Source organism: Eulemur rufifrons, chromosome 19 (assembly GCF_041146395.1).
Source record: "Eulemur rufifrons isolate Redbay chromosome 19, OSU_ERuf_1, whole genome shotgun sequence".
In the NCBI taxonomy this organism is placed as follows: domain Eukaryota; kingdom Metazoa; phylum Chordata; class Mammalia; order Primates; family Lemuridae; genus Eulemur; species Eulemur rufifrons.
The window spans coordinates 91,195,250-91,210,147 of record NC_091001.1 but is presented as its reverse complement, the minus strand read 5'-3'; the positions used below and the strand labels follow the sequence as shown (position 1 = coordinate 91,210,147).

At 33.4% G+C, this 14,898-nt stretch overlaps 1 protein-coding gene across 4 annotated transcripts in view; it reads left to right on the top strand.

The window, feature by feature from the left end:
* Positions 1–14,898, top strand: part of BIRC6 (baculoviral IAP repeat containing 6) — a 220,746-nt gene that overhangs the window by 34,824 nt on the left and 171,024 nt on the right. For all 4 annotated transcript variants that reach the window (XM_069494939.1, XM_069494940.1, XM_069494938.1 and 1 more), the window contains exons 7-10: positions 1,130–1,352; positions 1,432–1,592; positions 5,406–5,464; positions 10,289–11,683. In XM_069494939.1, coding sequence (XP_069351040.1) covers positions 1,130–1,352; positions 1,432–1,592; positions 5,406–5,464; positions 10,289–11,683 — 1,838 coding nt within the window. The remainder of the gene's footprint in view (positions 1–1,129; positions 1,353–1,431; positions 1,593–5,405; positions 5,465–10,288; positions 11,684–14,898) is intronic.

Sequence of the window (14,898 nt, the reverse complement as noted above, 5' to 3'; positions counted from 1 at the left end):
TTTTTAAAATTTTTTTTTTTTTTTTTGGTGGTGTGACTCGAATTTGAACCGTCTTTTTAAAAATTTTAAAATTTATTTTATTACTTTGAGATGGGGTCTCACTATGTTGCCCAGGCTGGAGTGCAGTGACTATTCACAGGCACATGCATAGTGCACTGCAGCCTTGAACTCCTGGACACAAGTGATCCCAAGCTCAAGGGTTCTTTTTTTGGTAGCAGGATCCTGACATTTCTAATGCCTTGTAGTTACAGCCAGTGAAAGTTAAAAAAAAAAAAAGCCAGAAAGAAATACAAAGGAATCACAAGTTGGGCAAATAATTTTTAAGTGTTAAAGTTAATTCTGTTTTCAATTTGAGAAAATTCTTAAAGTCATTATGCCGGTCTTGATCTGAGATCCTAGTATTTTATTTTTCTTAAACTTGTTTTTTAGTAAACTAATTTAGTATGTTTTTTGCTCAATAAGCACTGATTTGAAATAAGTAGTGTATAATTTATGAACTTTACCTTTCTTTGAAAAGAAATTCTGTTTAAAAGTTGTCTGACTGGATCATATAGTGAATATGTAAGGATATTTCTGTATTCTTAATAAATGACATTTTATCCATACTAGAGATCTCTTTGCTTTCAGATCTTTACTAAAAACTCTTTGTTATTTGAATGGCATTTATTGAGTTTCTACTATATGTCATTTATAGTTGTAGCTACTGATAGATATGGAGAATTTTAAACTGAAATGAAGTAGTTATTCATTCAAAGTAGTAGGATACCAGTGTGAGGAGGAAATGCTGGGAGTTTAAACAATTTTATTAGTATGTAACATGGCATTAATTATACTATAGCATTGATTTCCCCGTTTTATCTGAGATTGACTTTATTTGTAATTAATTAAAGTAACAACTCCTATTGTTGAATTTTGAGAATGTTGAATGTGTGAATATTGTGAATGGTTGAACAATAGAATGATCTTGATAAAATTCAATGGTTTGGTAAGATTAAGTCTATTCTTAATGATGAATACTTTAAGTTCAGTTGTTTAAAAAAAGGAGATGATAATCCTGGCATTCTGTTTTAATGTGCAAGTGTAACTTACTGGTTGTTAGTAAACTTTTCCTTTCTTAATCTGTGTAAAGGTCTGAACACGAGAGACATTCCCCAAACTGCCCATTTGTGAAAGGTGAGCACACACAGAATGTGCCATTGTCAGTCACTCTTGCAACAAGTCCTGCACAGTTTCCTTGCACAGATGGAACTGACAGAATATCTTGCTTTGGGTCGGGGAGCTGCCCTCATTTTCTAGCTGCTGCAACTAAACGAGGAAAGATCTGCATATGGGATGTTTCTAAACTTATGAAGGTATGTTTTAATTTTAAGGTAACAGATTACTCATTGAAAAACAAAATCATTTGTAAACCTACGCTTTTCATTGCTTTAGGTGCACTTAAAGTTTGAAATTAATGCCTATGATCCAGCAATTGTACAACAGCTTATTCTATCAGGAGAACCCAGCTCAGGAGTTGATTCAAGGAGACCAACTTTGGCATGGCTGGAGGACTCCTCTAGTTGCTCAGATATACCCAAATTGGAAGGAGATAGGTATGTCAATTTGTTTTAGTAGAATTTATCAATGTTACATGTTTTCTTTTCCTAAATTTTATATTCGCATAGTTCTAATTAAGGAGGAAGAAACAATTATCAGGTTAAGACATGATGAGGAATAAATGTTTGGTTAGAAATCTGAAAACTGATTTTTGAAGAAATTTTCATTCAGAAATGCCATAGTCTATAAAATATACTTGATTTTCTATCTTAATCTGTGTCATTTGGAAATAATTGCCACAGTGAAAAATAAAGCCTAAATAATGAAATGAAATTCTTGAATTAGATTTGTAATTTCAACTTCTACTAAATCTTTTCCTAGATCAGTTGAGCCAAATGACTTTTTAGTTTCTCTTTTTTCATTAGCACCTCAAATTATAGAAGTGCTTCCAACAGTGAAATGACCTGAAGTGTAAGGCAAGAGGATCTATGTATTTTAAACAGTATACCAGAAATCAGAGTGAGTTGAGGTACCATAATTATTGCTGCTTGGGATTCTCCTCCACTCAACTTTTCGGACAGATTCCTAATTTTTGTAGCTGCATCTGCTTTATGTGGGGCAGGAGAGTCAAAGTATAATCCTACTTTACCCACTTGTTTCTTAAGAAGCTCTGCAGTTGTGACTCTGAACTGGGCTAAGATCACACAGCAACGTTTGCAGTATTGCCAAGTAGGCACAGTGATGGGTTCCGTAAAACACTCAGCTTGTGATAAGCAGTAGGAGCTACCACTTTTAAGATCCAGTAGGTGGCAATGTGAAATGGAGCCTATTTAACTTTGATCAGATGTCCTGATGTACTAGAATATCTACCGTTTCACTTGCTGGTGCTTCTTATGTTTCTGGTGTGTGATTGGTGTTACACTACAGTCAGTGATTTATCATTTCACATCACCTTTGGTGACATGCACTTTTGTTAAGAAGTAATGTGAAATTTTATCAATAGAAATTATTTCACTAATAGAATTAATGAGAAATTCACAACATATGTTACCTTTGTCTAGTTATACTTGGCAGTAACATGTTAATTAAAGCTTCATGGTGGTTCTCAGTCTTTATAAATCCCTGTGAAGGCTTGATTAGAAAGCAGCTTGCACATTGTCCTCTGAGTTTTTGACTGTATTTGCCAATAGGACTGGAAACTAAGCATACTTGATTTGTGATATCTTAGCAGTTAGTGGAAAATTAATAGAAGATAATGAAATTTATATGTACTTTAGACACTGATTTTAATTAGAACTTTGTCTTGGAATTTTGTAATTTGAGGATTAAAAATAGAATCAAGACATACTTCTAGGATTATACCCCCCCGCCCCCCCCCACACATACCCACAACCCCCTAGTTAAAATGTACCTTTTTAGGTAAGCATGTGTGTAGTATTTCTAATGGAAATACCCCACAATATTATATGGGATAGTGTGCTGGAGTTGAGATACAGATCTCACTGCTTTTAAGAAACAATCTGTCTAGGGTAGAAAGACTGTTTTCTCTGAAGAAAATGTCAGATGAATCATACAAAAAGATTACCCTAAGCTGGTATGGTAGGAGGAAGCAGAAGACATGAAACTTCATCCCTAACTTTAAGCCCCCTCTGTGCTCTTCCCTTCCCCCAGAGGTAGGAGAAGTCCTGTTGCGTTGGTAATGAATATAGTGAGCCAAACTACTTCTGACTTTATGTGGCACAAAATACAGTATAATTGGTTTTAAAATAGACTATGTAGGTTTTATTAGCTTGAAGAATAATACATTAGCTGGAGAAATTGAAGCTTGTTCAGGAAATTTAAAGTAATTAGCAGTATAGCTTGTTTAGGAATTGTTTTTGACCATTTTTACTTAGAAGACAACATGTGTCTTTGTTTTGAATTTTTTCAAGGAAGATTTGGGAACACACTTAATTGTAATGAATTAACATTTTGTATAAATGTTTCATTTGTCATTTGTATATGATAGCTTTTGAAATTTATAAGAATTTCCTGGATTTAACTTTGAAGTTGTTTATGATATTGGTATACACCAAGGTATCCCTGTGATACTATTATGTCTAGTTTTCAGAAACACATTAACATTTTTAACTTACCCATAATATTTATTTTGCATGTTTATTACTTTGTAGAGGGTTTTGTATCATCTAACAGGCTTTAGTAAATTTAGTGCCTATTGTATAATTAATGCACGCTTATTGTAGAAAAATTAGAAAATACAGAGATGGAAATTGAAGTCATAGGGTAGCCATAATCACACTATGAAGTTATATCAACGTGTATTTTAGGTTTTTTTTACTCGTGATTTTTAAAAGGTTTTATTGATGTGTACTTTTCATACCACAAAACTCACCCTTTTAAGTGTACTATTCAATGATTTTACCCATGTGATTTTTATCATGTTATAGTTTGAGAATTTTTCTGTCACAAAATACTTTAGGAAAAGATGATTATATTTTTGAAGACCTTCCTTTCCAACTTAAGGTTTTTGTGTGGCAACCTTCTTTAAAATATACTACTTTATTTTGCTGTTTATTTCAGTACAATTGGTAATACTTGGCTATTTTTCTTAATGGAACAGCCCTTCTAGCCTTGAACCTAGTGTGTCTTCTTGGTTTGTACTTCTTCATTCTGGAGAATTCCCAATCATTAATATTTCTTGTTGGGATTTATTTTTTCAGGCATCTTAATAATCCTCTGAAATCAGTCAATTAACATTCAAATACTGAGGCTAATTAATTAGCTGGTCTTAAACTTTTTTGCATTCTTTTTATGGTTTAAACTACAGCACTACATTGATTTGTGGACAGTTATCACTTGAGAAAAACTAAAACACAGAAACTTTATCAAAAATATCTAAGTGATCGAGTTTCCCCCCCAGGAAATTTCAAACATTGCCTTGGAGTGTGGTGTGCTTAAGTATTTTTAATGGAGAATACCAGTATATAAATAACATTGTAAATGGCCATGTATTTCAGATGTAAGTGTGATATGTTGTTTTAAAAAAGACAGAATCGCCTTTTCTTTCTATGAAATACATCTTTTTGTTTTTGTAATGAAGTTGTCAGAATTTTAGAAATTGTAGACATGCTGATTACTAGGGTACAGACACAGCCTAATAACTGTGTCATAGTGCTCTGTACTTAAATCTTTTCTTTTGGCCTGCTAACAGTGGAGAGAGGGAGGATAAAAGTGGATGCAAAGAGGAAGTCTGACAATTTCTTGGCTACCTAAGTGAAGAGCAAAGGAGGGACTATTGTCTTACCTTGATGCTTATCTTCTGAGTTGTAATAGTTTTCCTACATGTAAGGGAGTTCTTAATAGCCCCTCCAAAACAAAAATAAAATGTGTATGTGTGTGAATACACATAAATACACATGCATTTGTACAGCTATTCCAACTATGTTTGGTTTTAGGGTAACTCCTGAATTCAGTAATAGAATAGTTCTTAAAATTTTACTACTGTAAGCTTGTGTTTGATTTTATTAGCTGTTGCAGTCTTTTGTCTTTTTATTTGCCCAAAATATCCCCGGTCATGTAACAGCCTTCAAATCCCCATAAATGTTATCATAGATTCTTAGAGGTTTCCACACTCTATTTCAGGTGGATATTTATTTAATAATTTAAGATGATTCATTATCAGTGTTGTTAATCAGTTATGACCTCAGACTATTCTTTATATCTCATTTAAGCTAGTTTTAATAGTTTGTATGTTTATGTTTGAGAGATGTAAGTGGTGGTTTAACAGTGTACTTTTTTTCTTTGCTTTCTCATATGATGTGTACTTTTTTTGAAATTCAAATTGCTTTTATTTTGTCTTTTGATTTAAGTGATGATTTACTGGAGGATTCAGACAGTGAAGAGCATTCCAGATCAGATTCTGTGACAGGTATGTAAAAAGTATTAGGTGATAAATTTTGTAAATCCTTGGATTTATATACAGTTCTAGGTGAAGCTAAATATCACTTAATTCTAAATTTCTTAGTTAATGCAAGCTCTAAATTTTCACTAATATGCACAGAAAATAGAAATATTGTATATTAGAGCTCATGAGTTAGTATTAGGTATATACTGTCCCATAATTAAAATTTAAATGGTACCTATTTGAGCCCAAGAAATAAAAGTGATAATTATATTACATTTTTGTCACATATATCAGGGAACTCAACATGTTTATTTGTATAATGTATTTTACTAACTAAAAGTAATGTTTAAAGCTCTTTATTCCCAAAAGAAAACAAATGAATAGAGAATAAATTTTATGTATAAGATTATAGACATTGTGACATCAAATAAATGCTACCCTGCTAGCTCATGAAATATTAAGGCAAAGAAATATACTTCATATTTTAATGTTATTCTGAAATAACATTTAAGGATGAGGGCAGGAGGGAGAAAAAAATAACATTTAAATATGAATGTTTAAATGTTATAAAGATTAAAATATATCTATAGGAAAGACTAATAGTACATCTCAAAATACTTTTGCTATGTCAGAATTAAAATCCTAACTCTGCTAATTATTATAGTCTGATTACATTTTCTAATATATAAAATAGTGATATTAACATCTATTATTTAGAGCTTTAGGGATTATATAAGGTAAATACATATAAAGCATCAAACATAGTGCCTGGGAAGTAGCCAATATTTTTTAAACAGTGACCACTATTACATTGTGGCTAATCTTTAATGCCAAATGTTGTGTACTAAGGAGTATATAATTTAATAAATCATTTTAGAAGAGGCATGGTTTTGTACAGTACAGTTCTCAAAGGTTATAGTTAGTGTAGAATAGTAAATGTTCTCTAAATTCTAATTTGTTATGAAATCTTTCTGAAAACTACCAAACAGAACACTGGACTGCTTTGGGGTTAATCCTCAGCTGTCTTTTGAATCAGGTTTTAGGAATTAAAAAAAAAAGCAAGATAGTATCCTTAATAATATACAAATATGTAATTAGTCCTAAAAGAATAAAGAATTGAGTGCATTAAAAAAATAAAGAGTGATAAAGATAATGCTGTTTTCCTACTTTGTTGTCCTTTTGCAAAAACAGAAGAGTTACTGTTTCATTTTCTTAATCTGATAAAGAAGACTCTACTGGTCACTGTCACTTGGAGACCTGGTTAGAGCTTGAACTTTTTCATAAATAACTCTTTGGTCTTGTCAAGTCACTTGAACTCTGCGGGCTTTTTACAGTTTTTCCTTTGTAAAGTGTTTGCACCAAATGTTCTTCCATATTTGTTTTTCTGTTTTGAATTTTTTGGTGCTAATGATAACAGTTCCTTTGTAACTTATTAGAGCTTTGTTCTTTTCCCTGGGTCTAAAGGTCTCAGTATGTGTTTTTTTAATTATAAGACTCGTTTTTTAGTCTATTTTCTTAGCTCCTTTCTACCTTCATCTTTTTCATCTATGCCTGTTTGATTTTTCACACTTCCTTTAGATACTATAAGTCTTTTTACGTTGCTTCCGATGGTAATCTAGAAAATTACCATATATTTTTGTTGACTACATGTGACACCTTTCTTAGAGGTGGAAATGTTGTCTTTATGTAGTATTAGAAGGTAGCTATGGTAAGAGAAAAACCCCTTCCCATTCACAATTTTTAATTGCCTCATTTGAGGATTGGTAAGTAGCTCATTTCATTCATAATAAAGTATATAATTTCTAAACTAATTTCGTTATATTGAAAGACTACTGGTGACTTTATGGAGGCTCATGCAGTAGCCATATGTATACTTGATATTAATGGTTGTTGTGTTCTCTTCCTGAAATATCTACATTTACAGCTCTGTTTCCCAACTAATTGAATGACATGGTCTGAAGAATTATAGAATATATTTCTTAATTTCAAAAATGTGAGTGCAGACTAAGAGACATCAGTTTTTCAGTTGAAGGTTGTAACTTTTGAAAATATTCAATTGGTAACAGAGAGAAAAGTTTGGTTTTTGGACCACATGTGAAAATTAAGAATACATGGCTTATTGTGAAGAGTGAGAAAAATGTTTGGCAAGAGATTAAAGAATGGTTCAAATTGAAATGTACTGGTTTTAGAGAAGAGCCTAGGTAAGATCTAATTGCTGACTTTAGGAAGTATTCTTGCAGAAGCTGTGGGTCTGACACTGCGTGGGTCAGCAGAATAGGGTTTCCCCACTGACTGTCTGAAGAATGTTACACTGCAGGATGTTTGTAGGCCCTTGTGTAAAAATTTACTTTGTGGCCTAGTAGTAGATTTTAGAATTTGAGATAAGTGGAGATGACAGGTTTCCTTACTGCAGGATTTGTCAGTTAGCATTGCTCTTTGTCAGTTTTCTGAAGTAGAATATATAGTTTATCCTGTTTCCTAGACATTGATTAAATATTTGAGAAGCAGAGCAATAATGCCACTTGTTATATATATTTTTGTTTTTAATGAACAGTCTCACCTCACATGCCATTTACTTGAAATATTGTCCTAAACGTATGTTAATATAGTCGTTTATGGCTTATTTATTTTGTCTTAATACATACGTAGACTAAAATTGTTTTTTTCTTGGCAATTTTCTACCATAACTTACTAAAAAAAATCATTTAAGTAAGTTGTCAGTTTAGTCCAATAAACCACCCAAACAGTTGAGCATCCTCAGGATTTATTATGTATACTGTAATGTTACAAAAATATCTCACTGTCAACCTTCAATTTCCAATCTCAATTAGTAGAGAAAACATACGTAAATATTGCATGGCAGTAAAAAGGGTGCATGTGGGCATAGTCAAATGAGTGTTTAAGTAAATGAACAGTTTCATTAGTACAGTTAGTTTTTATAACTAAAATTTTTTTCTGCTTTAGATAGAAAAGGTTTCGGTATTAGAAGATAGTGGTAACATTATGTGAAGTGACATCATCCCCAGATTATGGGACATTCTAGATAAAGCAGTCAGTGAACATGTTGAAGAGATGATGAATGAAATAGTTAATAAAAATGGCATAAACTAGACTCTGTTGTTCATTCCTTTATGTGGGCGGCTGTAAGACCTGCATGCAATCACCTTAAGTTCTTTCTATGTATTTCTTTTACTCTTCTTTGTTCTTCCTATCTAAATTGTATAGGCAATTCTAATTTTTTGCATTTCTAAAAATCAACCTAGAGTGATCTTTATGTTATTGTTTCTAATAAGGTTGCTGCTTGACTGATAGTAGTTTGTGCTATTGAGAAAAAAACAGATTGGTTGAAACATTTTCAGTTCAGCATCAAGAGATTATACTTGATTTGGGGGTTGACTGACATCTGTTGTAAGATTTTGTGTAAACGGAGATCATATGTTTTAAAAAAGGCTGAGACAGAGAAATGACTTTTGTACTGTTTGTAAGAGGACACCTTAAAGAGGACACAATAGAAAGAAAATCAGTAAGAGATAATATAATGTAGATGTGTGATTTAAATTAACTATAAATCAGCAGCAGATATTATAGAAGACACATTTCACTTTAAAATGACAAACTTTGGGAACATTTTCTTCCTAGTTATTTTTTTCTAAGCTGAGGTTAGAATTAAGTTGCATACTTTGACAATTCACTGATAATCAGCATGGGATGAGAGAGAAGAAATGCTGTAATTCCTTAAAAATGATAAAGGGAATTGAGATTATAGTCATTTTTTATGGATATTCTACAAAGTGCATAAATGGCAGATGTATAAATATTGAGTATCTTGGTTTAGAATTGAAGTGCAAAATCCTATTATTTTGATACTAATTTAAAGTGATGAATAAATATCTTTGTTCTTTAACTTTTTAATCCTCTAAGTTTTTTTAAAAGGGGGTTTTACTCACAAGTTGTCCAAATATATTCTGAATTGAAAATAATTTTGAGTCCCTTGGTTTTTCTGAGTAGATTTATCTCAGATTTGATTAAATTTGTTCTAAAATACATATATCCATGAGGGATTGGTTCCAGGACCCCCCGTGGATGCCAAAATCCACAGATGCTAAAATCGTTTATATAGAATGGTATAGTGTTTGCATATAACCTATGCACATCCTCCTGTATACTTTATATCATCTCTCTAGATGACTTATAATACCTAATCAATGTAAATGCTATCTAAGTAGTTGTTATTCTGTATTGTTTAGGGAATAATGACAAGAAAAAAGTCTGTACCTATTCAGTATAGACACAGCCAGTCATTTTTCCCCCCCAAAATATTTTCTTTTTAATTAATTAATTAAAATTTTTTAAAGAGACAGGCCATCTTGCTCTGTTACCGAGACTGGCGTGCAGTGTTACGATCACAGCTCACTGCAGCCTCCAACTCCTGGGCTCAAGTGATCCTCTTGTCTCAGTCTCCTGAGTAACTGGGACTACAGGCTTGCACCACCATACCTGGCTAATTTAAATAATTTTTTTTGTACAGATGAAGTCTTGCTATGTTGCCCAGGCTGGTCTCGAATTTCTGGGCTCAAATGATCCTCCTGCGTTGGACTCTCAAAAGTTCTGGGATTACCCGCATGAGCTACCATGCCCAGCTTTTTCCAAATATTTTCAATCCAAGATTGGTTACATCCATGGATATGGAACCCATGAATATGGAGGGCTGACTTTACATTAAATTCTTTTGCTTATATAATTATAATGCACTGTCTGGATGAGTATGAAAAAATAATGAAAATGTTAAACTGCAGATTTTAACTTTCTTTAAAGGGCATATCTAATGAATACTCTTCCTTTTCAAAGGGCATACATCACAGAAGGAAGCCATGGAAATAAGCCTTGATATAACAGCCCTCAGCATTCTCCAACAGCCAGAAAAACTCCAATGGGAGATTGTTGCAAATGTGCTTGAAGATACTGTTAAAGATCTTGAAGAACTTGGGGCAAATCCTTGCTTAACAAACTCTAAGAGTGAAAAGACAAAGGAAAAGCACCAGGAACAACACAACATTCCCTTTCCATGTTTATTAGCTGGAGGTTTATTAACATATAAATCTCCTGCTACCTCACCCATTAGTAGTAATTCTCACAGGTCACTGGATGGTTTAAGCAGAACTCAGGGTGAAAGTATATCAGAACAAGGGTCAACTGACAATGAATCCTGCACTAATTCAGAACTAAATTCTCCTCTGGTAAGGAGGACTTTACCTGTTTTACTTCTTTATAGCATCAAGGAATCTGATGAGAAAGCAGGAAAAATCTTTTCACAGATGAACAATATTATGAGTAAAAGTTTGCATGATGATGGTTTTACTGTTCCACAGATTATTGAAATGGAGCTGGATAGTCAGGAGCAGTTGTTGTTGCAGGATCCTCCTGTGACTTACATTCAGCAATTTGCAGATGCAGCAGCCAACCTTACCTCTCCAGATTCTGAGAAGTGGAACTCTGTGTTTCCCAAGCCTGGGACTTTGGTTCAGTGCTTGAGGCTGCCAAAGTTTGCAGAGGAGGAGAATCTTTGTATAGACTCAATAACTCCTTGTGCTGATGGAATTCATTTGTTGGTAGGACTGCGGACATGCCCTGTTGAATCCTTGAGTGCAATAAATCAAGTAGAGGCCTTGAATAATTTAAATAAATTAAACTCTGCACTATGTAATCGACGGAAAGGTGACCTAGAATCAAATCTTGCTGTAGTGAATGGTGCAAATATTAGTGTAATCCAACATGAATCACCAGCAGATGTACAGACTCCTTTGATAATTCAGCCTGAGCAGAGGAGTGTTAGTGGTGGATATCTAGTTCTTTATAAAATGAATTATGCCACTCGGATAGTGACTTTAGAAGAGGAGCCAATAAAAATCCAACATATCAAAGATCCCCAGGACACAATTACCTCACTCATTTTGCTTCCACCAGATATATTGGATAATCGGGAGGATGACTGTGAGGAACCTGTTGAGGAAATGCAGTTAACCTCAAAGAATGGCATTGAGAGAGAAAAAACATCTGACATTTCTACTCTTGGACACCTGGTAATAACCACTCAGGGAGGATTTGTAAAAATATTAGATCTTTCAAACTTTGAAATTTTGGCCAAAGTGGAGCCTCCCAAAAAGGAGGGCACTGAGGAACAGGACACATTTGTTTCTGTCATTTACTGCTCTGGCACAGACAGGCTATGTGCATGCACCAAAGGTAAGCTGTTTGTTTGATTCTTCTACAAATCTTAAAAAATCCATGTATATGACATTTGTGTGCATACCTAACATGAATTTTAGATTCATGTAGATGGAGAAGAATTTATTTTTTTATAATGAAATGGTAAAGCCTTCTGTTTAAACTGTTCTTAAAATTTTTTTTCTACTGCCCAAAGTAAGGATTCTTACTGTAAATAATAATTCAGAAAGTATCTTCTTTGCTTTAGACTCAAGAAAATAGCCTGCCGTTATTTCTGTGAATTGTGACTTTGCATCTGTTCAAATTTGTGACCTTGGGCAAGTTACTTTAAACTCAGTAAACTTGTTTTTTTATTTATATGCTAGGATAAGGCCTATTTCCTAGGCTTGTTATAATTAAATGAAATAATGTATGTAAAGTTTCTGGCACAGATATTGGTTATTTCCTTGTGAAATAAAAATACTTAGCAAATAATTATTTTGCCAAATAAAACTTGTCTGATTTATTCCTAACCTTTGGCTGACGGTGAATCAGTTTTGCAGCGTCTGAGGTCCCATATAAAATAGCATAGTGTGCAATTTTTTCCCGTTTTTCATATACATCTTAAGTTGGGGATATAAAGCAATTTTTTAAAGGACTACTGACAATATCAGGCAAAATGAATATTCTTATTGATAGTTCAGTAGCAATTTAGGGCCAGGAGCTTTTTGAAGCATAATCAACTGTAACCAAGGCATGGTGGAGGAATCGGAATTTTAGAAGAGTTACAAGTATTTCTCATCTATGGTTCTAGTAGGAATTAACCTGAGTTTTCTCTGTCTTTAAAGAGATCTCAAGAGTTTAGCCAGGGAGGGTAATTGTTAATGTAGTGTTCAGATTGCCTTCTTTGTACTACATCTAAATGAAATAACGAGGAAAAAGAATCTTCAAATAACATCAAAATCCAATTAGATTAATTAAAAAAAAATGAGCAGTGTAGAACAACTTTAGATTAATAAAACTTTAGAGTTGAAAAGTTCAGAGCAACCATTAAAATACAATGTGATATCAAACTTAATTTGAATTTTATTGATCGCATATATATGTATGTGTCAGTTCATTGTTGTAAGAACTTATTTTGATTCCTTTAATCATCTTACCAGCTTTATGAGGTATGTACTATTATTGTCTCCATTTTGCAGATAAAGAAACTGAACGAAAGAGAGGTTAAGTAACTTCCCTTAGTCACAGAGCTAATAAATGGCAGAGCCAGCAGTCAAACCTGGGCAGTCTTTCATCAGAGTGCTTTAAATGACATTATACTGCCATAATGTAAGAAAAGCCAAAGAATCATACATTGAATTTTTTGCAGTCTTTTAATCTGAAATACTTAAAAATTGAAAACAATTAATTTGCCAAAGGTCATCCAAAATGGAGCTGGGTTTGGAACCTCGGTGACTTGGCCCCAGGGCACATCTTTATAAGACACTAGTATTTTCCAGAAATGCAGTAAGGGTTTAATGCTTTAAATTATTTGATGAGATATGCTTTAGGCACCTCAGAGGAGAAATAGTATTTAAGCTTAAATATTTAAGTATAAAGTGTTTAAATCATAGTATTTAAAGTAAATGGTTGTTTTCTTGGAGTTTAGACAGTAAGAAGTTTTAGGAAGTGACCTCATGTGATAGGAAATTTATCCAGGTGAGTTGAAAGACAAGAAAAAGTCTGAGAAATTAAGCACTTAAAAAAGTTATCTCCTGGCCGGGTGCAGTGGCTCACGCCTGTAATCCTAGCACTTTGGGAGGCCGAGGCAGGAGGATCGCAGGTCAGGAGTTTGAGACCAGCCTGAGCAAGAGTGAGACTGGTCTCTACTAAAAATAGAAAAATTAGCCGGGCATTCTGGCACGCACCTGTAGTCCCACCTCCTTGGGAGGCTGAGGCAGGCAGGAAAATTGCTTGAGCCCAGGAGTTTGAGGTTACCGTGAGCTAGGCTGACACCACGGCACTCTAGCACAAGTGACAGAGTGATACTCTGTCTCAAAAAAAAAAAAAAAGTAAAAAATAAAAAAAAATTTATCTCTTAATTCTTCAAGGATTGACTGGTCAAGGAACATTTGAAAAGATGATAGTAATAAAAATAAAGGGGAAAGAAAAGTTGATATCTTAAAATATGTATTACAGGCCATTAGAACATGTATGGTTTTTAACAAGCATCTCTGACTGTAAATCCAATAGATATGACACTGTCTTTTGAGTATATTCAAATAAAATAAAACTCTTTTCTCATGGAGAATCATTGAATCTTTTCATAAGAATCTGCAGTTAATAAGTGTCTTGAGTTAATTTTAAGTAGGATTAAAAATGTACTAATTGTAAATTTGATAAAGCTGTCTTTGATTAAAATTCAGAAATAGAAAATACACATATGAAATTTTATAAAAGGCAAGAAGTAAAAAATCATGGATTTCTTTATAAAATATCTAGAGTTTATAATGAAAGATAAATTGGTATTTTGCTTGGTGCAGATACATTTAAAATAGGAAAAAAATGAGAAGACAGAACTAAGATGTATCAGTGAAATATAAGGCGAAGAAAACAATTATGGTACCTGACAAACATATTAATGCCTACAGAATGAAGTTTTTTTATGAGGTTGCAATTGAAAAAGAACATACCATCAAATGTAATAGTACTGAATATAAATATGACCCCAACAACATAAAGCCTGCATACCTGTAATGACATTCAGAGGGAGAATAATAAGAAGTTGAGCCATAATTACTTTGAAAGTCCTTAATATTCCCACTATCTGGGATTATTGGTGTATATGGTCACATCCTTCTTTTGTTTCTGAACTTAGGAGGAAAGCATTCCTTTAGTATTCTGTTCTTGCTTTGCTGAGATTTCCAATAGGAAGGGATATTGTTTTTTGTCAAATACTTGTTTGCCTCCATTGGGATCGCCGTGTGTTTTTTGTTTTTTAGTTTAATATGGTGAATTACATTGATTGATTTAAAAAGTTGCTTATTTATGGAGACAGTCTCACTCTTTTGCCTAGACTGTACTGCAGTGATGTAATCATAGCTCACCGTAATCTCCAACTCTTGGGCTCAAGTGATTGTCCCACCTCAGCCTCCCCAATAGCTAAGATTACAGGTGCCCACCACCGTGCCCAGCTATTTTTTTGGTTTTAATTATTTGTAGAGCTAGACTCTTGCTATTTTGCCCAGACTGGTCTCAAACTCCTGGCCTTG